The 26,446-nt window shown below is 46.2% G+C and overlaps 1 protein-coding gene across 1 annotated transcript in view; it reads left to right on the forward strand.

Moving 5' to 3' along the window:
• The window catches only part of DHTKD1 (dehydrogenase E1 and transketolase domain containing 1), a 1,328,309-nt gene that overhangs the window by 492,374 nt on the left and 809,489 nt on the right, over window positions 1-26,446 (forward strand). Inside the window, exon 7 of the mRNA XM_085652869.1 lies at window positions 18,280-18,478. Coding sequence (XP_085508995.1) covers window positions 18,280-18,478 — 199 coding nt within the window. The remainder of the gene's footprint in view (window positions 1-18,279; window positions 18,479-26,446) is intronic.

A 26,446-nucleotide genomic window follows, 5' to 3' on the forward strand; every position in this document is an offset into this window, starting at 1 on the left:
CCACGCACTGTCGACAGTACCGCAAGCGATTGCATCAACGGTTGCACCATCGTCAAGCTGTCGACGACATCGCCCACGGAGGTAAAGATCTGTCTCTTTCAGCGTAGCCAAATTCTGGATTTTTCCAAAATATCTCCTTTACCTCCTGCTCGCCTTCTGGACTTTCAAGAGTCAGGGGATGAAGGTATGTTTGCCCCTGCATACAGTCCATAACAGTTAAGGGTCAAGTGTCAAGATTCTGATGATGAGGACATTGAGGGCAATGATCCATCTTCTTATCTGGCAGGAGAATTTTCTTTTCCGGAAAGAGGCCCATCCGTCATGCACAGGCAGTATTCCTTCCGGGAACGTTATCCTTATGATGACAGAGAGGAGGATCGTCATCAGTTTAGCTAACCATCAATGAACGTTCCAGTGTCTTTGGTGTCTGATCTCCATCACATGTTTAATGACTATTACAGGTGTTTTCTGGACACAAGTACTCCTCAGAGGCCTTTACCTCCCCAAGAGTTATCCACTACTCTTCCGGACCAAAGTACCCTCAAATCCACAAGGGAGAAGACCCTTCATCCTCCTATTGTCATCACAGAGGACACTCAGGATGCTCAGACAGAGAAAGGTGAGATGCAAACAGACACAGATGCCAATGATGAATGGGATGACTACATAGCCCTTATGCCACCATCTCCTAACCCTCCGGCTGCGGACTCCTCTCGGGCAGATATCGTGGGATTTCAGGATCCCCTAGAGCGTGTCTCAAAATGTTTTGATTTGCCAATACCAACTAAATCGACTGAGTTTTTTCCATATGATTTTTAACCAGCCACTCAACGTTCAGTGAGAGCAATTCCTATCATTGACTTTCTATGGCAAGAGGGGCTGAAATTAATGAAAACACCTGCTTCCTTTCCAGCTGTCATTTCAAAACTGAAAAAAAAATACAAGGCTCCTGATGACTCGCCTGCCCGTCTTATCGGACACCCAAGGCCGGACTCTGTGATCATGCAAGCAGCACAGAGAAGAGCCGAGAATCCAGCTTCTCCCTGCAATGCCCCATCGGACAAGGAGGGTCGTTGCCTCAAAAATGTTGTTAAGAGGTTCTCGGCTCTGGCGGCTACCTCCATTAGAGCCTCCAATGCCATGGCCATTTTGGGGAGAAATGACCGGCATATGTGGTCGAACATCGCAACTCTGTTGGAGTATCTCCTGGAGGATAAAAAGAAAGAGGCAAAAGATATTCTTTTGGAGGGAGAAAGAAAGTCTTTGGAGCTCATTGAGATAGCTATGGACGTTTCATCCACTGCATTTAGATGGATGACTGGAGCAGCGGTTCTGCGTCGCCAGGGATGGCTAAAAGCAACCACCTTTCCTCCAGAGGTCTAAGGCAAGGTTTTAGTTATGCCTTTTGATGCTGAGTGCTTTTTTGGTAAGCACATAGACGAGGAGCTGCAATCTATCAAGAAGGACACTGATACAGTCAAAGCCTTAGGTAATCTCCAGCAGCGACGCTTTCAGTCCTTTCGGGCTAGAGGTCGGGGGCAATTCTTATACCGTCCACAATTTCAGCAGCGGTACCAGCCATATCCGCAGAGTAACTACCAGCCATACAACCGGTCCCTCCAGTCGAACGCCGCTCAGGCTTATTCAAGACCGGCAGGACGCAAGTGGCAGCAATATGCTGGAAAGGTCCAAGACTCCAATAGGAGACACGAAGCTCATCAGGCCCTTGCAACCATAGTCCCACACCACATTCACGTCTTCTCCGCATCCTTACAAAAATGGAGCTCCTATTCTTCAGGCAGATGGGTTCTAGATATCTTCCAACATAGTCACATTCAGCATCCCCCAAATGTTCCACTGAGCAGAGTTCTGCTACGTCACCTTCTACATCTCGCTTCTTCTCAAGCAGACCATAGAAGAAGTACCCCTCAACCAGCAAAACCGGGGATTTTATTCGCACTTCTTCCTCATCAAAAAGAACAATGGGAAATGGAGGCAGGTCGTGGACCTCGGAATGTTGAACAAGTTCATCAAGAGTCAGTCGTTCAGGATGCTCTCTGTTCAGGAGATTCTTCTTCTCATGGAAAAGGGGGATTTTCTGGCTTCTGTCAATCTCCTCGATGCCTATTTTCATATTCCCATCCAACCTCAACATCGAACATTTCTCAGGTTCAAGGTGGCAGATCCTTGTGACTGGGGGTGAGTATTTGCATTGTCCAGCATTCTGTCTATGGGTCCCATGCTCACTACACCACTGGATTCAAGCTAGTCTGGCTGATGAAGGGTGATGCCCTGAAACCCGTCCCAGGACGCTTGTTTCTGGTCAAGGGAGGACCTGGCTTGGCAGTTCGGACTGGACTGTTCCCACAAGGAACAGGGTCAAGACTGATTTCCATATGGCTGGGTCCAAGCTGGGGTGGTGTGGTGAGAAAAAGAATGATGGATTTAACCCAGATCCTTGTGACTGGTGGTGAATGTTTGCATTGTCCACTATTCCGTCCATCAATTGTTTCTTTTGATCATGTCACCCTAAGTGGGAAGGCAATGCCCAGACATGGGTTCCGTGCTCACTACACCACTGGATTCAAGATAGCCTGGCTGATGAAGGGTGATGCTCTGAAACCGGTCCCAGGATGCTTGTTTCTGGTCAAGGGAGGACCTGGCTTGGCAGTTCGGGCTGGACTGTTCCCACAAGGAACAGGGTCAAGACTGATTTGCATATGGCTGGGTCCAAACTAGGGTGGTGTGGTTACCAAAAGAATGATGGATTTAACCCAGATCCTTGTGACTGGGGGTGAATGTTTGCATTGTCCAACATTCTGTCCATCAATTGTTTCTTTTTCAAGGTGGCAGGGCGCCATTACCAATTCAAAGTTCAACCTTTTGGTTTAAAGTCCGCTCCAAGGGGGTTCACAAAGTGCATGGCACCGATAGCAGTCTTCTTAAGACTTTCAGGTCACCAGGTGTTCCCATACCTGGACGATTGCACCATCTTTTCAAGCGACAGAAATTTCAAGAAAAATACTGTCTGCCAGTTGGGAACAAGAATGGATATCTTTACATTGAGGGTGAGTGTTAGAACCTCAACTTCCAGTTGGAATCTGAGATGGCAAATCTAATTTTAGAAGCAACAATTTTACTTACTTGTAACTGCAGTTTTCCAGCACTGGTACCTTTCGTAGGTTAAAAATATGACACTTGGAACCTCTATGGGGAGCTGGAGCTCTCAGTCTCTCCTTATTGGCCAGGTCATAGTCTCTGGCTGTTACAGTGAGTGTATTTGTGCACTGCTAGGTAGACAATGACTTCTGAGTTTTCCCATCCTGATATTGAGGAATAATTAAAAAGTAAATCTGGGAAAAGTTGCAAGCACTAGAGAACTGTGGTGACCGGTAAATAAGGCGTTCTACAAGGGGTCACATTTTCCTTGCATTCCTGTAAACAATTGTACTTGACTCGGCATTTTTACATTTTTTGAATCAGTGAGAAATCCCACAGGCACGTAACAATTTTCTTTAATCCCCTGTTTTTTCAGAATGGTAGAATGGTGGCAGCTGGTAGACCATCACTTGCCCTGCACCAGATGGGTCCCTTGTCGCATCTGGTGCAGTTGGTTCCGGCAGGTCCCCTAATACTGTCATATATGCTGCCGTTCAGTTTCCTAGTGGCTCTCTTGCTTGTACATAGAGTGTGCATGTTTGCCATTTCATATCTCCCCTGGTCCTTGCAGGCTGGGCTGTAGTAGGGCATCATCAACCATATGTACAGTTGCTGGATGATTTTACCTAAAGAAGGAAACAGGCAAATTGTGAATAATGGGTCGATGTACCTTTACTGTGAAATGTGAGGAAAAATTATTAAATCATTGTATTCAAATGCCATGACCAATGGGAGTCTTTGGAGTGTGTGGTCAAGATTTGGTGGTTATGACATATCAACTGACTGTTGAGTCTTTAAAGGTTCTCGATATAGAGGTGTATCCAGCCAGTGATCTCTCTAGTGATGGGGGGAAAAACACTTTTCTGGTGTATGCTTATTACTGCACTTTCCTCACCTTTGAATATTGTACATGTGTCAGACTGGAAGCTCAAACTTTTTCTGCAGCATTTGCTCTCCAGCGTAGCCAGGTGACGTCACCCAGGATGGGACCTCATCAAGTCAGTTCCTGTTTGTCCAAGCCTCACCAAAGCGGTGTGTAAATCTTTTTTCTGATGGAATTCCTCAGCTTTCAACAAAAATTAAGACAGTTGTCTCCTCCTAAGGTTTCAGGATTCAAACCCTGTCACAGACAGTGCAAGAACATTGCATGCCATTAGTGAGTGAAGTGAGAGCTGATTTCATCACGGATTTTGAAACCCTTGAAGTAAATTGCCATTATCCAAGCGGCAAAAGAAATCTTTAAGGCTTGTTTTAATGACAAACTCTTGTGATAACACTCTAGGGTTCAAAAATGTGCCCCCTTAAAGAACTCGAGTCGCTCTGATGCTCTACTTACACCCAGCAAAGATTATAATTGTACCAAGGATGATGATTCAGGGGCAAATAACTTCCTTCAGTTTTACAATACAGATGCTAGCCTTTTTTTAGAGTTAAAGAACAGTAGGGGTACAGATAATACTCCAGAGGGGGCAGCTCTCACACCTATGGCTTCCCTTTAGAGGAGGTGTCATCTTTCACTACAGTGTTACAAAAAGCAACAGAAGGACTTAAGTTGACTTCACCGATACTGAAGCCAGGTCTAACAATTTAACAAAGAATTTAAAACCCTACTCTGCAGTCTCAGAGCCTGTGCTACCTTTCAACGAGGTGTGATAAGTCTATGACATATTCTAGGGGTGGATATAGTATACAGGTGCTCCAGTCTGTGCCATTTTCCACTGTCTCTGTTGTCTCAAACCCTCTTTGCTCCACTCATTTTTGACAACACCAGCTTTGGGGAGGTAGGGATCCTTCTTTTTATTCTCCAGTTGAATGACTATCGGATCACTGTACCATGTAGCTAATCTGCAGGGGCTGCACCCTACCCTTTCTGTCCTCTACTCCAGACTTCTCTCCTTTTCTCAGGATGTGCTCTTCAGCACATGCTTCCATTTTGGCTGCAGAAGTTATTACCCTGTTGAACAAAGAGCCTGTGCTTGTGAAAGATGAGACACAGAGTTTTATTAGTTTTACTGTTTGGTCCCACGAAGAGTCTTTATTTGCTGGAACTAGTTAAAGATGCTGTCCATGAGCCAGGTCCTGCTGTCAATCAGTGTGGTGATTTGGCAAGTGCCCCTGGATTTTCAGGACAATTACTTTAAACTACTGATTTCTAGCCACTCACAGATTCACTATCTGTTTGCTCTACTGTTTTGGCTCTATATTGATTATCGTGGTAGCAGCTTGACTTTCAAGTTCAGGAGTCCATGTATTCCTGCTCTTGGATGATTGGCTGGGGAAAGCAGTATATCATGCACTGGTAATTAAACGTCTTCAGCACACCATAACTCTTCTTCACAACATGGACTACATGTTCAACACCCAAAATTCCCATCTCGTGCCCACACAGAGACTTATGTTTGTAGGTGCACTGTCAGACACGACCTTTTATAAAGGCATTTTCTCCTCATAGGATTGCAGATATAATTCTGATGTAAGGCTCAGAGACTGATACTGGTTCTGCAAGTCATACGCCTGTTGGGTATGATGACTTTTTGCGTCCGTTCTCTGGATGACAAATGATAGACCTTCAGTGGTGCCTAAAGAAAGCAATTTGTCCTGCAACAAGGGAGCCTCTCCTCAGCTACATATTTTCAACTCTCGTCATACAAGCAGCTGAATGTACCCCTTCAATCTTCCTTCAGTCCCTCGCACAAGTGAGTGACAGTGGTTACAGACTCCTCCTTCCATGGGACCTTCTGACCATTAGAGCTGCAGGTGGTCCATCTTGCCATGAAAGCTTTCCTCCCTTAAATCTCAGGGAATGCTAATCGGGTTCTCTCAGACCGCACAATCTCTGTCAATTACAATAACAGACAAGGCTGTGTGGGGTAATGGACCCTGTATTGAGAGGCAATTGAACTGCGGTGATGGCCCTGCAACAGGGTAATTTGCGGGTAGTGTCACACCTCACAATCACCCTCAAACATATGAGCAGATGCTCTTAGTCATTCTCCTTGGAGTACCAATAGTGGAAAGTTCATGCCTGAGTTTTTCATATTGGGTAATCCATACTTTGATCTCTTTGCCAAAGCCCAGCACAGGAACTGTCTTCTGTTTTTTGCCATGCACTTCCCTTTGGATGGGTCCCTGGGAAATGCTATCAGGTTCAACGGGTCATGGGGCCTGCTTTGCCCATTTCTGCTGATCCCACTTCTGTTAAGATCTCTGCAGAAGGTGCCGGAGAAACAAGCAGATCTAATCCTAATTACCCTCGACTGCGGGAGGAGGATTGCCACACTGATTGTTTGGAAATAAGCACGTGACCCCCCCCTCTTTCTCTCACATAAACAGCTGACATGCCTTTGCAGCAGGATGGCCAAGTCCTTCATCCCAGTCTCCAAATGCTGTGGCTGCATGTGTAAAGATTAAGCTGTGTGAACTAGAGTCCTGCCTGCCACTTTATCTGGCAGACATCTCCATCCATAAAAAGCCATTAATGTGGGCATTGGAACTAGTTTGTTCAGTGGTGCTAGTTTGAGTGATGAACTTATTTCAATCTTTCCTTTCGATATTCTAGGTTCTTGCCTAGCAGGGCCTAGTTATGGCTACTGTAAAATGTTATTTGCCTGCCCTATCGCCTGCTTGTATCCAGGGTCAGATTGATAACCCGGGCACTCGGGCAATGCCCGAGGGGCCGGTTTCAAGTTCCAGCTGTGGGCTGCTTTTTAGAGCAGCGTGAGGGGCCGATTTGGGTGGTTTCTGTTTTGTGCGATACCGCCAGCGGCCCAGTGGGTGCCTGAGTGGCCCTTCTGGTGGCAGATGGGCGTCCATTTCCTCCCTTTTATAAGAGCAGAGGTGTCACTCCCCTTCTCTCGCTGGGCCAGCCAATTATTGTGTGCATACTGAGCGGGGGGCCTGAGCAGAAGTGGCCTCACGTGTTTTACCCCCCCTGCCCCCCTCCCCCTAAACCCCCCTCCCCTCCTTATGTTTTTTAATAAAAATTTGCCGAAGCAGTGTTTTGCATAAAGGCAATATGCAAATGTGGGCCACTTTTGTTTTAGTGTACCCGGGACGATTTTTAATCCCAATCCAACCCTGCTTGTATCTTCCTGATCAATTTTAAGTCGCCACTATTAGCATGTTTTCAGAAAGCTTTACTCTACTTGTTTTCTCCTTGTATTGTCCCTTAGTGAGATTTCCGTGTATTGTTAATGTTCCGTGCAACTGACTTCTTAGGGGTAGTGACTTCAGCCTTAGGAGAAGGTGAATTGCTAGTGGAACAAGAAGGGCAAAGTTGTGACCAAGCAATCCATTTTGCGTTGGGTTACTGTTGGGGAAGGAATACCTCCTGCATGGTAAACAGGTGTGTACTCCTGTCCTCAGTGACAATGGGAGGCGAAATTAGTATCCTGGCTTTTTGTTTGGCTTTGTAACTACGCTAACATAGCATGTGCACAGTGGCCTTGGCCTGTCCATGGCAATGTGAGCTCTGACCTTGACCCGCACCACCCCGCACCAAGCATGCCCTAATAGCTGGCATAGAACTACTGTACATGTCCTGGGGTAGTCAGATAAAGTGGTGGTGACAGTGTACTGAGTTATGAATCATTAGTTACAACCAGATCTTTTTTTTGTCAGGACAGTGGAAGTCCTTCTTAGCAAAAGGCTACTGATTAGTATACCCTGAGCACTGCCATTTGATAGATGATAGGAGTGGGACAAGAATTTCTGTAGTTCAAGGTAAGGAAATGAATAGGCAGGTTCTACCCTCTTTCTGTCTCTGATTATTTCTTCAGGATGACTGATGACAACTATTTGCAGAAATATTGGACTTCAGAATGCTCTTGTATACTCCTCTTTAGAGCCAGGATCATTGCTTTCGGCTCTCAGAGCCATTATTTGCTGAAAGGCTGTACCTGAGAGGCAATGAAAGAAAACACAAAGATGTCTCTTTTTTCAAGGAACTATGTTTTGGGCATAAAACTCCATATCTAAGAGCATGCCTCAGTATGGATCATGTGCTATATCTAAAGATCACCATCCATCAAAATGTGTACATAAAACTTTTTTACAAAGACTTCAATGTCTTCTACAGATTGATACAACAAGATTCAATGAGGAAATTACACTTTATAAAAAGAGTATTTATTTTAAATGTGTGGATTTTAGTTTTTCTGTGATATTAAAGTGTTTTCTTTATTATTAGCAGTAGGCTGGATATGTGAGCTCTCCCCACACTACCACCCTGAGAAGCTTTTGTCTGCTCACCCTCATTACCCTTAGAGCCAAGTGCAGAAAGTGTGTTCTTGTCCCTGTTTGCAGAACCTCAGTAGTGTGGACTCCAAGTCACCAAAGGCAGACGGTCCCCATCACGGTAGTATCTGACCAATAGCCCCAAAATGGGGTCTGATACTTAAATTCTGCTTTGACTAAGAAAGTCCTCCAGGTGGCATTCATGCCCACTTCACTGGGGCCGTAAATGCTTCCACTGCTCGTAGATTGCTCCCATATGGTCATCCTTTTTTTGCTAAACATTATTGCCTCGCGGCTGAAGCACGCAGTAACAAATACGTTTCCCCTGGCTATGTAGCTTAACATCCTTCCTTAGTTATCACTACTTCCAAGAGGGTATTGATTTGGAACTCTAATATAAGGCAAGGAATCTGTGGAAAGAAGTATCCAAAAGAAAAAGGTTGCTTACTGTAGCTAACAATATGTTCGAGGCATGTGAGCTGTAGATCATATGCTTTGAATACTCCTGCCATCTAGTGTTGGGTCCGGATGTTTGAAAGTTGTTTTTCTTCGAAGAAGTCTTTCCAGTCACGTGGTAAGGTGACTCCTCCTTTCGGTGATAGTGTGCATGGGCATCAACTCCATTGTCAGATTGTTTTTTTCCACAATCAGGTTTGGATGTGTATTGCTACGCTTTGGTTCCAAACCGTTCTTCAGGTTCGCCTTGGTGCGCAATCCACTCTACCTGCGTGGGTATTGTTTTCGAACGCGTTCCCTTTTCTCCTCGTATCGTATCCGTTGAGGTAAACCTTAATTTCGATCGGAAACCTTCAGGAAGGACGTCCGGCCTAACCGTGTCCGTCCACCTCGCAGTCGATGGAACAGACTCCATTCAAATTCTGTCCTTGGCGCCATGCGAAGTATCCACGCAACGACTCACATGAGGTGTGCAACTTGTGCTTATCTCTGGAGCACAATGAACAGAACTGCAACGCATGTAAATCTTTCCGATTGAAGAAAACACTCTGTGATCGTCGGGCTCGACATCGCAAAATGCAGACTTAAAACATCTTCGGTGAAGGATCCGAGCACGAATTCGATGCACATGGGGCCGAGGAAGAACAATAAGAATTTTGTTTCCATTCTGGAATCAGACTCTGAGATGAATGAAGACTTGCCACAAGGTCAATGTCCAGTGAGTACCGAACACCCCTTGCTCCAAATTCCACAACAGTCCGAGCAAAAGGCTTCGGTTCCACCCCTGCCTTTGGGCCATGGTTGACACCGAGAAGATGTTTCTATCGCCCTCCATTCCTGCTCGGCACCAAAACAAGTCACCAAGCCTTCCGGCTCAGGATCGAGTCGGCCAAAGACAGGCACTGAGCCGAAACCTTCAGGCTCGAAGACGAAAACTGCTTCGGAGCCGAAATCATTGACGCAGAAATCAAAGACGGCTTCGCAAAATCTTTCACGCCGAAATGCCTTTCCATCCCAGCACCGAAGTCCTTTGCGCCGAAACAAAAAAAAATTCTTCTGTAGCCGCAGGATCTGATTTTCGACGTCCCACCCTCCGAAATCGGGCCCAAAACAAAAGGAACTATATAAATCCACATACAGGACATGTCTTTTCTAAACTGCCTCAGAAACACAAGCCTGAATCAGAGGAAACACTTTATCATATTCCCTTGAAGAAGAAGAATGTAGGTACTAACGCCTCTCCTCCTCCTTCACCATGTTCCCCTGCACCACCGTCTCCACCATTGGAGCATTTACTCATTTTACCAACTAACTCTCCACCACCACCACCTGATGATGATGATGATGACAGAGATGGGGGGGACAACATTTTACTAATAAATCACTGGAAGGATTACAATATTGATTCACCCACAGATAACGACCCACATCTTTACTCTGCACAGCGTTCCCCTCCTGACGATAATGTGGGATATCTAGAATTACTAGCTAGAGCAGCAGAATATCATGGAGTACAGTTACACAAGGAATCGCTGGAGGAAGATTTCTTATTTGAAACACTCTTAACACACAAAGGGCTAGCCAGAGAAAAGTATGATGAGACATGCAGATGATCTTTTTAAAGACCTTGTGCGTTGTATTCTCACACCCAGAATAGACAAAAAATATAAGCCTGCTCCCTCAGATCCAGCTTTTATTAAAGGGCAGTTACCACTAGACTCTTTGGTTGTTTCTAATGCCCATAAACCGGCCAATTTACAAACTATAGGGGACGCTCCCCCTCCAGACAAAGACTCAAAACTGTTAGACGCCTCTGGTAAAAGAGTAGCCGCTCAAGCAGCAAATCATTGGCGCATTGCTAACACCCAGGCCCTACTAGCCAGTTATGATAGGGCACACTGGGACGAAATGGAGCAACTGCTCCAATACCCACCAGATGAGAACAAAGCAAAAGCTCAAGATTTAGTTCAGGAAGGGAAGCCCATCTCTAATTCATCAATTAGATGTGCTTTAGATGCTGCGTACAGCGCAGCTAGAGAAATCGACACCACTGTCTTATTAAGGAGGTATTTATGGTTAAGGATTTCTGGTTTCAAACCTGAAGTCCAACAGTCCATTTCAAATACTCCTTTCGACAAGGAGCATCTCTTTGGGCCCGAAGTAGGTCAATCATTAGAGGAAATGAAAAACGGTACAGAAGTAGCCAAGTCCATGGGGCTCTGCAGTCCCCTTCTAAATTTGGCTCCTTTCGTCGCTCCTTCTATCGTGGAGGGTCACAAACCATGACCTCAGATGATACTACTGCCTCGTACAAAGGCAACAATCACTCTTCCTCTACAAGAGGTTTCTTTAGAGGAGGGTACAGAGGTAACAACGGTCAAGGTAGGTGCAAAGGTTCCATATCACGTAATTCTCCCTCCCCTAACAAGCAGTGACTTGCCTACACCTCCCCCGCTCATTTAACACGTGTCAGGGCATGTCTTTTACAATTTCTCCCCATTTGGCAATCTACCACCACAGACAAATGGTTGTTAGGAATGATCAAATATGATCATTGCCTGGAGCTTACAGACAGTCCTCCAAACATACCACCACACTCTCACAAAATGTCACCAGAGCATTTACACCTACACAAATAGGAAGTCCATTCTCTCTTGCTGAAAGGAGCCATAGAGCCTGTACTGTTACAATATCCAGTGTCAGGCATGTACTCCCTTTATTTTCTAATTCCCCAAAAGGACGGCTCCTTCAGACCTATTCTGGACCTCAGAGAGCTAAACCACTACATACTGTCCGTGCATTTCCACATGTGTACACTTCAACAAGTGCTCTCACTTTTACTTCAGGGTGACTTTAGGTCTACGCTAGACTGAAACGACGCATATTTCCACATTCCAATTCATCCCGCATATCGAAAATACCTCAGATTCAAGTACTACCATTTGGAGTCACCACTGCTCCCACGGTATTTACCAAATGCCTGGCAGTAGTCGCAGCCCATCTGAGAAGATTGAACATCCACGTCTTCCCATACCTGGACGACTGGCTCATCAAAGCCAGCACTTACCAAATGCGTCTTCAACACACGCAAACCACCATTCACTTACTTCACCAATTAGGATTTACAGTGAACGCGTTGAAGTCTCACCTACAGTCTTTCAAGTCACAAACCTATCTGGGAGCCCCAATAAATGCTCAAAAAGCTCTGGCCTCTCCCAATACATCCAGAATTCACAGTATTCAGTCCCTTCTCACTCAGTTTCAACACAACCAAATATTACCAGCAAGAGTATTCATGCTATTGCTTGGGATGATGTCGTCTTGCATTGTAATTGTTCCCCACGCAAGACTTCTCATGCATCACGCTTCAAGAATGCTTAGCAAGTCAGTGGAAACAAGGCGGGACACACTCTCTCCAACTGTCACGCCTAGCACAAGCCATTTGGAAATGGGCTACACACCACAAAATGTATCTCCTAGCAAAACATCTTCCAGAGACCGCAAATCCACCAGTGGGAACTTCATCTTCAGATTCTCCTCCCCTACTTTCAGAAATGGGGACTTCATCACATAGACCTGTTCGCCTTGCTCAAAATGCCCAAGCTTTACCTCCAGGTTCCCACGCCGGCTCTCCAAAGGCAATTCCCTATGGATGAATTGATCATGGATATTTGCTTATGCTTTTCCGCCTCTTCCACTCATCCCCTTAGTAGTTCGGAAGCTCAAACAAAGATCCCTCAAAATGATTCGCATTGCTCCCACATGAGCACGTCAGCCTTGGTTCACCACTCTGCTGGAGATCTCAGTAGTTCCACCCCAAAAGCTGCATCTCAACTCCAGTCTCCTCACTCAGAGCCATGGAGAAATCAAACATCAAAATCCCCTAGCGATTTGGCTCCTGAAGTCATAGAGTTTGGTTATTTACAATTGCCACCAGACTGTATGAATATCCTAAAAAAGGCTAGAAAGCCTACTGCTAGGGCATGTTATGCAGCAAATTGAAATGGTTTGTTAACTATTGCAACAATAACAACATCAATACTCTTGATGCTTCAGTGTAAATCTTCAACTGTTATCTCTTACATTCACAGCAATCTGGACTAGCCTATACATGTCAGAGTTCCCCCCACGACTTACCGTCTGCTGGGTGGGATGTTCCTGCAGAGGCGACAAGAACCACCACCCCGTTCCCCACCTTGCCCTAGTCGAGGTGTAACTCCGTCTAGGAGAAGGGGGTACCCGGGGTAGAAGCCAGATAGGCGCAAGGTCTAGATGGCGCTGGACACACGCTGGTGTGAGGGCGTGCGAGTAACTGGCCTCCGCTGTCTGGTCAAAATCAAGAGAAACAAAAACTAGCGCTCCTGCGCAAATTATAACATGCCCAATTCAGCTAGGTCAGTGCAGGAACCAAAATAATGTGAACCAAAACCAGCGCTCCTGCGCAAATTATAACATGCTCAATCCAGCTAGGTCAGAGCAGGAACCAAAATAATGAGAACCAAAACCAGCGCTCCTGCGCAAATAATAAAGAGGGTAAGAACCCCGGTTCCACTGCACTTTTCTGGTGCGCCGTGGAAAGCAATGCGTTTACGGGCTGAGACGGCAAGGACCGCCGTTCTCCTAACCTTGAAGCGCCTTTGGTGGAAGACAGTACCTGTATCGTGGTTGTCCGCAGCCGCGTCCTTCCGTCGGCGGTACTCGTCTTCTCCGGAGTGGCGTTTCTCCTTCGTGGCGATGACCTGAATTCAAAGCGGTCAGTAGCCAGAGTTCCCGGCTATTATGCGCGACCAACCGGAAGTGAGTCTTTCCGCCTTCCGTTGTCGTCCCGCAAGAACTAGACCGCTAACCTTCCTTCTCGAGTGGCGGGCGGCTCGCGGAACCATGACAGCACCCACCACCAAACAGGACCCCCACCCGGCAGCCGGCGTACCACCCGCAAACCGATGGCCAGGCCGAGAGGACTAACCAGACCATGGAGCAGCTGTCTTTGTTCCGCGAGCCGCCTGCCACTCGAGAAGGAAGGTTAGCGGTCTAGTTCTTGCGGGACGACAACGGAAGGCCGAAAGACTCACTTCCGGTTGGTCGCGCATAATAGCCGGGAACTCTGGCTACTGACCGCTTTGAATTCTGTCAGAGTTCCCCCCACGACTTACCGTCTGCTGGGTGGGATGTTCCTGCAGAGGCGACAAGAACCTCCACCCCGTTCCCCACCTTGCCCTAGTCGAGGTGTAACTCCGTCTAGGAGAAGGGGGTACCCGGGGTAGAAGCCAGATAGGCGCAAGGTCTAGATGGCGCTGGACACACGCTGGTGTGAGGGCGTGCGAGTAACTGGCCTCCGCTGTCTGGTCAAAATCAAGAGAAACAAAAACTAGCGCTCCTGCGCAAATTATAACATGCCCAATCCAGCTAGGTCAGTGCAGGAACCAAAATAATGTGAACCAAAACCAGCGCTCCTGCGCAAATTATAACATGCCCAATCCAGCTAGGTCAGAGCAGGAACCAAAATAATGAGAACCAAAACCAGCGCTCCTGCGCAAATAATAAAGAGGGTAAGAACCCCCGTTCCACTGCACTTTTCTGGTGCGCCGTGGAAAGCAATGCGTTTACGGGCTGAGACGGCAAGGACCGCCGTTCTCCTAACCTTGAAGCGCCTTTGGTGGAAGACAGTACCTGTATCGTGGTTGTCCGCAGCCGCGTCCTTCCGTCGGCGGTACTCGTCTTCTCCGGAGTGGCGTCTCTCTTTCCGTGGCGATGACCTGAATTCAAAGCGGTCAGTAGCCAGAGTTCCCGGCTATTATGCGCGACCAACCGGAAGTGAGTCTTTCGGCCTTCCGTTGTCGTCCCGCAAGAACTAGACCGCTAACCTTCCTTCTCGAGTGGCGGGCGGCTCGCGGAACCATGACAATACATCTATTCAATTGCATCTAGCAGCAGTAGCTGGATACTTACAAAACAGACAACTCTTTTCTCTATTCAGAGTACCAGTGATTAAAGCCTTTTCTGGAGTTTCTATGAGACTAATCCACACAATTCCTCCTTAAAAAACTGGATCTGCAGGTTCTGCTGCGCTCTTTTGGTGTGTGTATGGGGTGGTAACAAGGGGGACTGTGATATCGAAGTTGGCCCATAAAATGCAGGAATGAAAGTGGGAATCCGCAGGCCTGCATCATGTGGCACAAGTATCAGAGTGTACGTACACAAGGGCAATTTCAGAGGACACATGCCGCACATTGGCGCAAGCCACGCTGACCCTTCAGCAGCGTCCCAGAGATAACTCTGTGAACATAGAAACAAGACAGGTATACTATTGTACTGGTTAAGCCAACATACAACTAGAAACAGTTTCACAACATTGCTTGAGGATGAGTCGAGGGTAGGTATCCATACTGCTCTAGAGGACATAACAAACACATTTGCCACCTATTACTCCTCACTATATCCTGAAGTGCAAACCCGCTCGGCAGTGGAACTTCACTACTTCATTTCTGCTGTCCCCCATGATGCCTGAATGCTGCTCAGTGGCAGTTGCTGGGGGAACCACTTACCTCAGCTGAGATTGCAGAAACCTTTTCTCAATTGTTTGGGGGGGGGGGGGGGGGGGGAGACGGGAGTGTGATGTCCCAACGGACTCCCAGTTGAGTTTTTTCGATGTCGGACCGACATCCTCACCCAACCTTCATTGGATCTGTATGTAGAGGCAAAAAGCTGAAGACACCTCCCGGATGACTTGCAGGAGTCTCCTATCGCCATCCTCAAACCAGACTGCTACCCATAACTCTTCTCATCATACAGGCCTATTTTGTTCATCAGTTGTGAAACTAAAATACTGGCCAAGGTCGTCGCAGCCCGGCTCCCTGCTCTTATCTCTGATTTAATTCCTAAAGATCAAAGCAGCGTTAGGCCACATCGATCAGTGCATTCGCAACAGCCGATGGACTGGAGGAGCCGCTTGCCATGCTTCTGTTTGACTTTGAAAAGGCCTTCAACTGTGTGCTATGGGCTTACATGTTCTTACTACTCGACTATCTTGGATTCGGGGCCCACTACCTGTTAAATGTTCAATTACTACATGGCAAACCACCTTCTCGGGTTAGAATTGTTGTGGAGTCTCTGTTAGCATGGTTTCCCCTATAAAAGGGCATGCACCCGGAATGCCCTCTGTTGCCCCTACTATTTGTGTTGATGATAAAGCCCCTGGCACATCTTCTCTGAGACGACCGTTGCATTTAGTGCTTTTGAAGGTCAGGTGTCTTTATATGAAGGTGTCTTGTTAGTGTATCGCAGTCATTCCTGCATTTCGAGGCATGCCTAATACCATGAAAATCCTTGATAGCTTTAGGGACTCTGGGTCAACTGGCACAAGACAAAATTGTTCCTAGTTGGGGGTGGGGGCTTTGGTAGAAGAATGGGCTTGGGGTGTAGGTCTGAGTCTAGCGACCATGCGATTCTGTTATTTGGTATCAATATATATACTACTGTGACACAGACTGAAACTGACAACCTCACCTCCTTGTGGCAACACAGCGTGACCTGTAGCACTGATCTTCCCTACCTCTGTCCATACTTGGGTGGTGGCAGTGCTAAAGCTTTACTACTCTCTCACGATTGCTGTACATAGTACAAAATTATCCATACTGCATACCAAGTTGACCCTGATGGCGTTCACCTCAGCCTTCACTGTATTCTTTAGGGAGGGAGGGGCCTCAGTGGGTCACCTTCAGCAAGTGTTGCAAATCGACATTTGATGGGGGATTGTGGATGACTGATCTGCTATCCTACTACAGAGCTTCCATTCACCTAGTCCTCAATGATTGGATATATGGCCTCGTGGATGACCTGGTCTACAGATTAGAGAGATGGTCCATGGACAGACATTCCCCGCTCCATTACAGATATTGAGGTAGACTGCCATTACTCACTCCCCCTCTAATGCGGGCAGTACTGAAGATTTGGACATCCTCACTCAGAGCTCTCTGCTGAGGGGGTGGAGGGGTGTATGCCCTTGTGGTGCAGAACCCAAATGCCCAGCATTTTGAGGGCGTAAGGTTTCCGTTGCTGAGACGCTCTAGGGGTAACTCTCTGGGTCACTCTCTGACTGTCCCTGATAAGAAATTCTTTACTCAGCTGCAAGTGGTATTTAGGCTGGAGAAATCCCAATTTTACAGATACTTGCAGCTGCGCCATGCCTTGAGACTGTATTTCCAAGTGAATGAAGAGTTTCTGGAGTTCAGCCCCCTCGAGATGAAGCTGACAATTGCTCTCCTCCACGACAGGCTCCCTTACATAAATTCCTAGTGATTAAAAACCCAGATTATTTTCCGCCATTGCGGCTAAAATGGAAGGATTACTTGGGGAAATCGGATGACGACGAATGGGCAATCGCACTCACAAGTTTTATATATAACACAAACTAGACCCAAAGGTATACAGAGCCCTTTACATGAACACCAGTTGTATTACAGTTGGACAGATTTCTTTTTGTTAGGCACAGGGAGATTAAGTGATTTGCCCAGAATCACAGGATGTTGAGCGTCCCTGCCGAGACTCGAGCCCAGTTCCCCAGCGTCGAGGTCGGTTGCCCTAGCCGCTAAGCCATATCCTCTCCCTGACATGCCAGCGGCTGTGGCTGATGAACAGAACCAATGATTCGTCTGTTTGCGATGTGGGGAGGAGATGGGAGACTTTTTTTTCACAATTTGTGGAGGTATGAGGTCTTTCGCTCTTATTGGAATTCAATGAGGCGATGCTTGGCACAGTCCTGGGCCGCCTGAATAATTCTACAGCAAAGATGGCCCTTCCTCAAAAACCTAGACAAGTAGGGATTCACACATGCCGAGCAGGCATTTCTGCGACTGGACCTCGTGATAGAAAAGCGAGATGTAGTCTGTTGGTGGCAACTGGCAGCGATCCCAGTATTGGGTGAGGGGGGGTTGTCACGATGAAATGGACTTAGGTGGTACAAGGGTGAGACCTGTGTATAAAGCCCAGAGTTGTCACAAAAAGCATGAGAGGGTGTGGGGCAGTTGTCAGTAATATCGGAAGGACATTGAATACATTGATTTATACTGTGGAATGTTCGGAATTGGGTTCTTTGGAGATGACCCCCACGGGCGTAAGTAGAACTGCATTAAATGAACGCTTGTTCTGTTCTTGTTAAATGTCATACAAATAAGCAGACCATTTAATTAAAAAAGTGCTTTTAATTTGAGTTTCATTTTTTCCATAGTAAATTGCTTTAATAGTTGGTCTGGTGATATCCTCCTGGTTTTCGTCTGTGATTTAAAGAATTGCCTTGGCAGTGTCCTGCATTGAGGTGTCTTATTTGGATACTAGTACTTACTAATACTCTGCAAAGTCACATGTTTTATGCTTTTAGTTTTTAGGAAATGAAAGCTCAAACGTTCTCATTTTCTATTTTTGTTTGTCCAGGCAAAGTAGTTGGATGTGCTATAATTCATGTCAATGGAGATGACCCTGAAGAAGTGCTGCGTGCCACAAGATTGGCTGTTGAGTACCAGCGCCGTTTCCGTAAAGATGTTATTGTTGATTTATTGTGCTATCGACAGTGGGGTCACAATGAACTCGATGAGCCTTTCTTCACAAACCCTGCTATGTACAAAATTATACGGTAGGTTCAGAAATGTACACTTTTTTAAAATTAAAAATCACAGATAAAAAATGTTTATATAAAGTAATGTTGGGTTCACTTTTAATATTATTTGCAAAGTAGGAATTTACAATTAGAATGTTCAAGTGAAAAAATCTAGTAGCAGGTCCAGTTGTTAGTCTAACTTTTTAGGAGTAGCTTCAATGGCACTGTGCAGCATCCTTTTGAAGCAAGCATTGTGTGGATGTTATTGAATTGGACGGACTGGCATGTTGCAATAGGACATTTAAGAATCTATTGCTACATGGGCAAAGGGAAAAGCATCACAGGAAATGGCCGCATGAAAAGCTTACAATCAAGGTCATCATCTCCACCTCGCATCAGCAATTATATTAATTTAGCAGCGTCCAATTTTTTAACAAATGAGAATTATACACATTACAAAAAACTTCTTCCTTTCTACTAACAAATGCCCAAGAAAAATTCCATCATAGGCACCTTGGTGTACATAGGAGCGTCATGAAGCCAACATGGCTTGTAGTAAATGGAGCGCAGGTGGTGGCTGTCTTAAATCCAACTACAATTCTATCTTTAGAGATTATCATACATTATTGTGGACAGCTCGCCTTACCTATATTACTCAATCCATATTTAACTCTAGCAGCTCAATAAGAGAAATGTTTAAAACTGTCGGATCTCTTTCCAAGCCAGAAGCTTGCACACTATCTACTCCTGATTTGAAAGAATTTTGTGACACAGTTCCAGTCCACTCCACCAAACAAATCACTGAAATCTTAGGGACTTTTACTTCAATCCCTTCTAATCCAGTCTATCCACTATGGGTTATTCCAGCCATTGTTGATAATGTGGCCTCACTGAACCAGGATTCTCATTCAATGTGCAGATTCTTTCACTGCTTTTTTGACGCTCTCTGAAATGCCTGTATCACATTGGCGAAGGTTCCTCAGTGTTGTAAACACAGCTTTGTTAATCCTTTATTAAAGAAATGCACAACCCTTGAGTTTCAGACTACTGTCGCCCAGTATCTCTTTTCGTCTTTCGCTGCGGATATGATGGAAAATTCAAACTGAAAATTAGCTCAATATTTGGAATCAAACTCATTTCTGGATGTTTGTCATTCGGGATTCTGTGCTAACCGTAGGACAGAAAATGCAGTTGTTGCTGCAGCTCATGGTTTTAAAAAAAGCAAGGATCAGGGTGATGGTGCTACCCTTATCCTGTTGGACTTAACAGTGTCTTTTGACATGGTAACCCATGCTACTTGAAAGACTTTTTTTAATTTTCATTGCGTCTTCCGCCCTAAAGTGACTAGCTCTTTCCTCAGTGGAAGAACTCAAAACAGTCTGCACTGCCTTTTTTTTAATCGTCTGCAACATCCATTAACCAAGGCGTCTCTCAAGGCTCATCTTTAAGTCCAACACTTCTTTATATATTATATACATGTTTACAAGGTGCATAAAGACATGATAAATCCCCCGGGTAGACCGATAGTCAGGTCAATAGGTGCACTATTGGAAAACACTTCAAGATTCATTGACATATATCACTTACCATATGTAAAGAGCCTTCCTTATTTGCTGGACTCACAGCATTTTCTAAATAGAATAAACGAGTTACCTTGGAAATCAAATTATCATATGGCCACACTGAATGTCATCTCATTGTATACCTCGATTTAACATTTAGATGAAATTGAAGCATGTAATATTTTTTACAGACTCACTCACCTCTATTAGAACACTCAAATATGTTGCTGGATTAGATCAGTTTCTGTCTTCATCATAATGTTTTTTTTCTCAATTATAAACATTTTTTACAAGTACAAGGAACAGCTAGGGGCACATCATTCACACCCACATATACAAATCTTTTTATGGGGCGTTGGGAACCAGAAACAGAACCAGATCAATGTGGAAAAGACAACCTTATTTTAATATGGGAAGGTAAAAAATCGGACTTTTAATGTTTTCTAAAATCTTTTAATCAGAACAACTTGAACTTGCAATTTACTTTTGATATTCAGGATAAAGAAATCAATTTTTTAGATATCAAAGTTTACAATGAGGGAGAGAAAATCTGCACGAAATTATATAGGAAACCCACAAGCACCAACAGCATACTTCACACCCTGCTATTGAAATGAAATGTCCCTTATGGGGGTTCCTAAGAGTGAGACAATGCTGTTTAGAGGAATCACATTTTAAGGACCAAGTCATTGAGATGCTTGAAAGATTCCAAGTGAGCAGATATCTGGAAATGGTCTTGAATGATGCCCTGCAGAGAGCTGGATTGAAAAAATGAGAAACATTATTAAAAACTAAAGATAAAAATGAGAAATTGAAGAATGAAACACAGATCATCAGGTATATTGCGGATTATAATACATCAAGTGGAAAAGTAAGAAACCTGTTAAAGGATAATTGGAAAATTGTACAAATGGATGAGAATTTGAGAGACACACTTCTCGATTTACCCAATATCCCTTATAAAAAAGCTCCCAATCTAGGAGATCTCCTTACTTGCAGCTATATGAACACAGTCAGTACGCAAGACAACATGAGTAAATGGCTCTTGAATCAAAAGAAAGGCTTTATCAAATGTCCTAAATGTGAAGCTTGTAAATATGGCCACAATACTACAGAATATGATACTGTAGACGGAAAAAAGAACAAAATTCAGGAGAGAATTACATGTCAAACAGAATCAGTAGTATACATTCTAGAATGCATCTGCAGAATTAAATATGTGGGCAGTACCAACAAAAAATTGAAGCTCCGTATCCTGCAACATGTGATAGCTATAAAAAAATCAAGATTTCCAATATGCTATGGCCAAACGTGTGGGAAATACATGATGGAAGATCGGAAAACATAAAGAACGATGGCATTAAACATGTTATGGAATGACCTCGAGGAGGTAATCGGGAATTGGAACTTCGCAGAGAAGAATCTAAAAAGATATTATTGATGGGTACTGAAAGTCCCAATGGATTGAACACAGATGCTGAGTTATATATTCATCTTTAAAAGAAGGATGAAAATAATAGAAAAAAATGTTATGTCTTCCAATCATTCTTATTATTTGGTGCATATACAAAAGAAAGTTAAAGAAAGTGAAGAGAGTAGATGAATGAATGAACAAGTTATTTCCACTCTAATAAGGAGATTGGATAAAAGCATAGGAAATGTGGAGTCAATATGTGAATGACTAAATTGAAAATAGGAATGTTTATATATTACCTCTTTTCTTTTACACTTTAGGAAAAATGACAAACTGCAGGAATGGGTGTTATTTATGAATACTGGTAGAACTGACTCTGAATGGAAATGCTCTGAGGCATTATTGTTTACTTTTCAGAATCATCTCTTTTGTAAGTTTCCTTAAGTGCAGATCTCCCCTCCCCCCCCCCCCCCCCCCACACACACACACCCTCTCCTTTTTTCTCTCTTTTTAAAATATCGTCCTCATTTTGGTTTTTGGAATATAGTACTGCAGACAACCTTTGCACAAGATGAGAGAAAACATTGTTTGCAACAAGGAGACACTTTATTATCCATAATATCTCTAGTAAGTTATTTGAACATAGTACTGTATGAAACTTTTTTTCACAAGATAAATATACTGAGAGTACTGTATGCAACTTTTTCACAAACAAGAATAGATTACTGTTTACAGCCAATATGCACTTTATTGTCAATTACTTGCATTCAGTACTGTACAACCTTTTCCTGCTAAAGATGAGTGTTTTGTCTACAACTAGTGGGGACTTTCTAATTGGCTCTTCGATCAGAATGGGTGAGAGAGAAAAGAAATTCAAAAACATTTTTATTGCTGTTTCTCTTCCTTTACAAATCCATTTCGCTTCACTTCTTTTTTTTCCATGTCCTACATATATTTTTGTTAGTTGGATATACTGCTTGGAGAACATTTCGTTTTCCGGTGGTCATCCTTTTTTTTTTTTTTTTTTTTTTTTTTACACTAATCGACAAATAAGCAGTCAAAGAGGTGAATAAAACTAATTTACCAATAGTTAAATGATTTGTAGCAATCTGAACAAAAAGATTTGATTCAATGATTTAAGGTACTTTATCAGGATGTGTCAGAAATGTTTCAAACACAACTGAAAATGTAACATATAATATAAAAATGTAAGTTATTCTTAGTGTAATATGTACAACTGTGAAGAAACTGTGGGAATGAAAGTTAAAACTTTAAATGGTACCACAAAAAAAAATATTTGTGAAATGGAAAAAAATATGGTGGGATAACTGTGCCACTCGGTTAAACATACAGCAGTCCATGCATTGTTTTTTAATGGTGGTGAGTTAAAGGGTTTGTTCCTTTAAAAGTATTGTTTGTGGGGGCGTGGCCAAGCTACGAGACAAGATGGCTGTGTAGTGCCTCGGCTCCGCCGATCACCTCCTCCCGACCACTTCTCCTGCTATTTATCCTGACTGTACGTGCTAAAATCTGCCTTCCTACACCTAGCGGATTCGGCTCCCGCTCTCCGGGACCCCGGCGCCGCCTCCTATCCGAAGCTGTGCGGTCCGCTACATCGGGGCGTGGCGGAGACGACGCGACCGGGGAGTGGAGTGATCCTGGACGCCGGCGCAGTGCGGAGGTGAGGGCGGCCGCGGCTCGCCGGAAGTTGCCGGAAGGCGGTGGGCGCTGAGACCGGAGTTTCGCTCCGTGGCAGTGAGGGCGGCGTGATCCCCCCCCCCCCCCACCATCTTCCCTGGTGCTGGGGGCTCGGTGGTGGCATCGTTTCTGGCAGGGGTGGCTCGCCCTGCCCTGGGACATTCCTGCTGAGCTGTGTGGTCCTCTGGCCTGGGGGGCCTCCCGGAGGTCCCGAATCCTCCGCTGAAGCAAGGTCTCTCGCCCCGCATCTCTCCTGTTGCCCCGCCTATGGTCCTGGTGGCGGACATGGTCCTGCGTGGACTGGGACACCGGCGGACATCGTGCCTCGTCGACTAACCCTGGAGGTGCCTGGACATCCTTTTCTGAGGTGAGGGGAGCCGTGGAGGGGGACTGTGTGCTGCTGCTCCCGAGTGACTCTGGCGCTCTCACTGATAGAGCCGTGCAGGGGAGATTGAAGAACCCTTGCCATCCACGCAGCGTGGGCCTGGGACTGGTTGCGCCCCAGGGACTCAACATCTTGGCACGGTGTGACGGTGTGACGGCCGGTTCAGGAGCGGGACTGGCGGAGCGAGGGTGTAGCGGTATGGTGGCGGAAGGGATCAGAGAGACGGGGAGCCTCGTGGCCTGACCTGGGCTTTCCCTTGCCGAGTGTGTGCTGTGGGTACCCCGCCTGCCCCTCGCTACCTCTGCACAGCGGGAGGCTGTCATATTGTCTTGCTTTGCTCGGGGACCCTGCGCTGGCCGCTCTCCCTGAGGGAACGATTGCTGGGACGGTGCTGCCCCTCCGCCTGCCTTGACCTGCGCTCTGTGTGACACTGGCAGCTAGCTCCGCGATGTCCGGCGCCAAGGGAGCCAGGGCGTCCCAGCAAAGCAAACTTGACCGATACACGTGCGCAAAGGCCGATCAACCTGACAAGAGGGCGCCGGGAGACACTGCCCAGCATGGCGCGCCACAGGACCCTGCCGAACCCACTATGAAGGACCTTCTGGCAGCCATAACCGGTGTCCGAACATCAGTAGATTCTCTCTCCTCTGAAATGATGCTCATAAGGGCCGATCTTGCCAACTTCCGGGAGAGGGTGCAACAGCTCGAGACTACTGCGGAGGGACTGGCGGGCGACACCTCGCAGCTGCAGGCGGAGGTTGCTGAACTACGGGCCTTCCGCAAATCTACAGAGGACAAACTTTACGATTATGAAGGGAGGATGAGACGCAATAATATACGCGTCCTCGGTGTGCCAGAAAAAATGGAGGGGTATGCTGTGGATCTCTTCATTGAGAATCTGATCACGACTAAACTCCAGCCTAAGGGCCTCTCGAAACTCTTTGTTGTAGAAAGGGCACATAGGGTGCCTGGAGGTCGCCCGACGCCGGGGGCTCCGCCCCGCCCAATCCTGGACCGCCTGCTAAACTACAGAGACAGAGACACTATCCTCCAGGCCGCCAGGGTGGCCCCCCCCGGTTCGATTGGAGAATGCGCATGTCACCTTCTTCCCTGATTTCACCCGCGGGGTGCAAATTCGGCGGCGTACATTCCAAGAGGTCAAGAAGCAGAGCTAGGGAGCTGAAGTACGCCATGCTTTTCCCTGCGAAGCTACGTGTGGAAGCGGACAGGAAGACCTATTTCTTCGAACATCCGGATGCTGTCTCTGGCTGGCTGGAGGGTCGGGGGGACCCTCGGAGGACTGGCCCCTCAGACGGCTGATATATACGAGTTGGGGGTACGGGACACCGCTCCAGGGGTGGTGGAGCCGCCGTCATCCGGTGTGGATGATCTTGCCAAAGGGGCTCCGCGGGGCGATCTCTTGCAGGACAGAACATGATGCCCCGGACTGGTGTGCCATTGCCTACTTGGACCATTTCACATAATGGCTTAGATGTACAATCACTTGGGAGTGAGGATCGGGGACCTGCGATAGCCTCCCCCCACGTTCTTCCTGTAGCTTAGTTACATTTTAATTTTTCTTAATTGTTTTCTTTTCTTGTGGGCGACAGGCACTCTGCATTTCTTGTTTTATGGGTAGTTTTAAGCCCGGGGTGCAGGGCAGCAGGGAGGGGGGGAGTTGGGAGGGACTGTTGGTTTTTTCGGTAGCTGTGTACTATCGTATGTTTGACGGCATAATGTTCAATTCTCTATTGCTGTTTCACTCCTCATCGACACGTAAATGGGTACGCAACGCAACAAGGAATTTAAAGTCTTAAGTTTGAACGTCAACGGGTTGGGGGACAAAATCAAGCGAGGGGTGGTTACCCAACACATTAAAAGACTGTCGCCAGATGTCGTTCTCCTCCAAGAAACGCACCTTATCGGTAACAAGTGTGGAGCGATGTCCAGGTGGGGATACTCGATGGTGGCGCATGCTGGCTTCACGTCTAGCTCAAGGGGAGTGGGGATTATGCTAAAGAAATCATTCCCTCTATCGATCACATCCTCCTTTGTAGATGACCGTTGGCGGTATGTGGGTGTCGCAGGCAAATGGGAGGGGCATACCCTAACCTTTCTTTCTGTATACGTGCCCCCTGGGTTGCAATCAACGACATTCACTGACCTTAGCGCTCTGCTACTCACCCTGCCGGTGGGGCAGCTTGTCATAGGCAGGGACTTCAACTCTGTCGTATCGGGTGAACTAGACAGGCACCCGCCGCGTCAATTGCCCCCAACGGCACACGCACTCTCCACTTTTATGGACGCATTGGGTCTGGTGGACCTATGGCGCACTTACCACCCGGACAAAATACAACACACCTTCTACTCTAGCGCACACCACAGCCTCTCCCGATTGGATTACATGATTGCCCTGCCTCACAAGCTGCTCATATTCACGAAATTCGGCATCTACCGAGGGGTATATCTGTCCACTCCCCCCTATGGGCCCACGTCGTACTAGACCATACGCAAATAGGTTGTATCGCCCCCATCCATCCCTGGCACTTTAAGAACCCTAAGATACGTGGGGAGCTGATCAAAACTATAGACAACTACTTTGCAGAAAATGAACGCTCGGTCGATTCCCCGCAAACGCTCTGGGAGGCGTTTAAAACTGTAATCCGAGGGCAAGCCCTGTCCCTCATAGCGGGGGAAAAAAAGGAAAGACTGAAAGACATCTCTGACGCTGAACATCGGGTGCACCTGCTTGAACATGCAGTTAGCGCGAACCCTACGCCTGACGCGATCCATGAACTCAGGATCTGTCAGGACGACTACCGGGCCTTGGTTACCGATCGCGCCAGGCCACTGGGGCAAGAAAAATTGGGCCGTATCTATGACTGGGGAGAAAAGGCAGGGAAATTGATTGCCTGGCTCGATAGGAGAGAACGTGCTAGCCGCCT

The sequence above is a fragment of the Triturus cristatus genome, chromosome 4_1, assembly GCF_964204655.1.
Source record: "Triturus cristatus chromosome 4_1, aTriCri1.1, whole genome shotgun sequence".
NCBI lineage: Eukaryota > Metazoa > Chordata > Amphibia > Caudata > Salamandridae > Triturus > Triturus cristatus.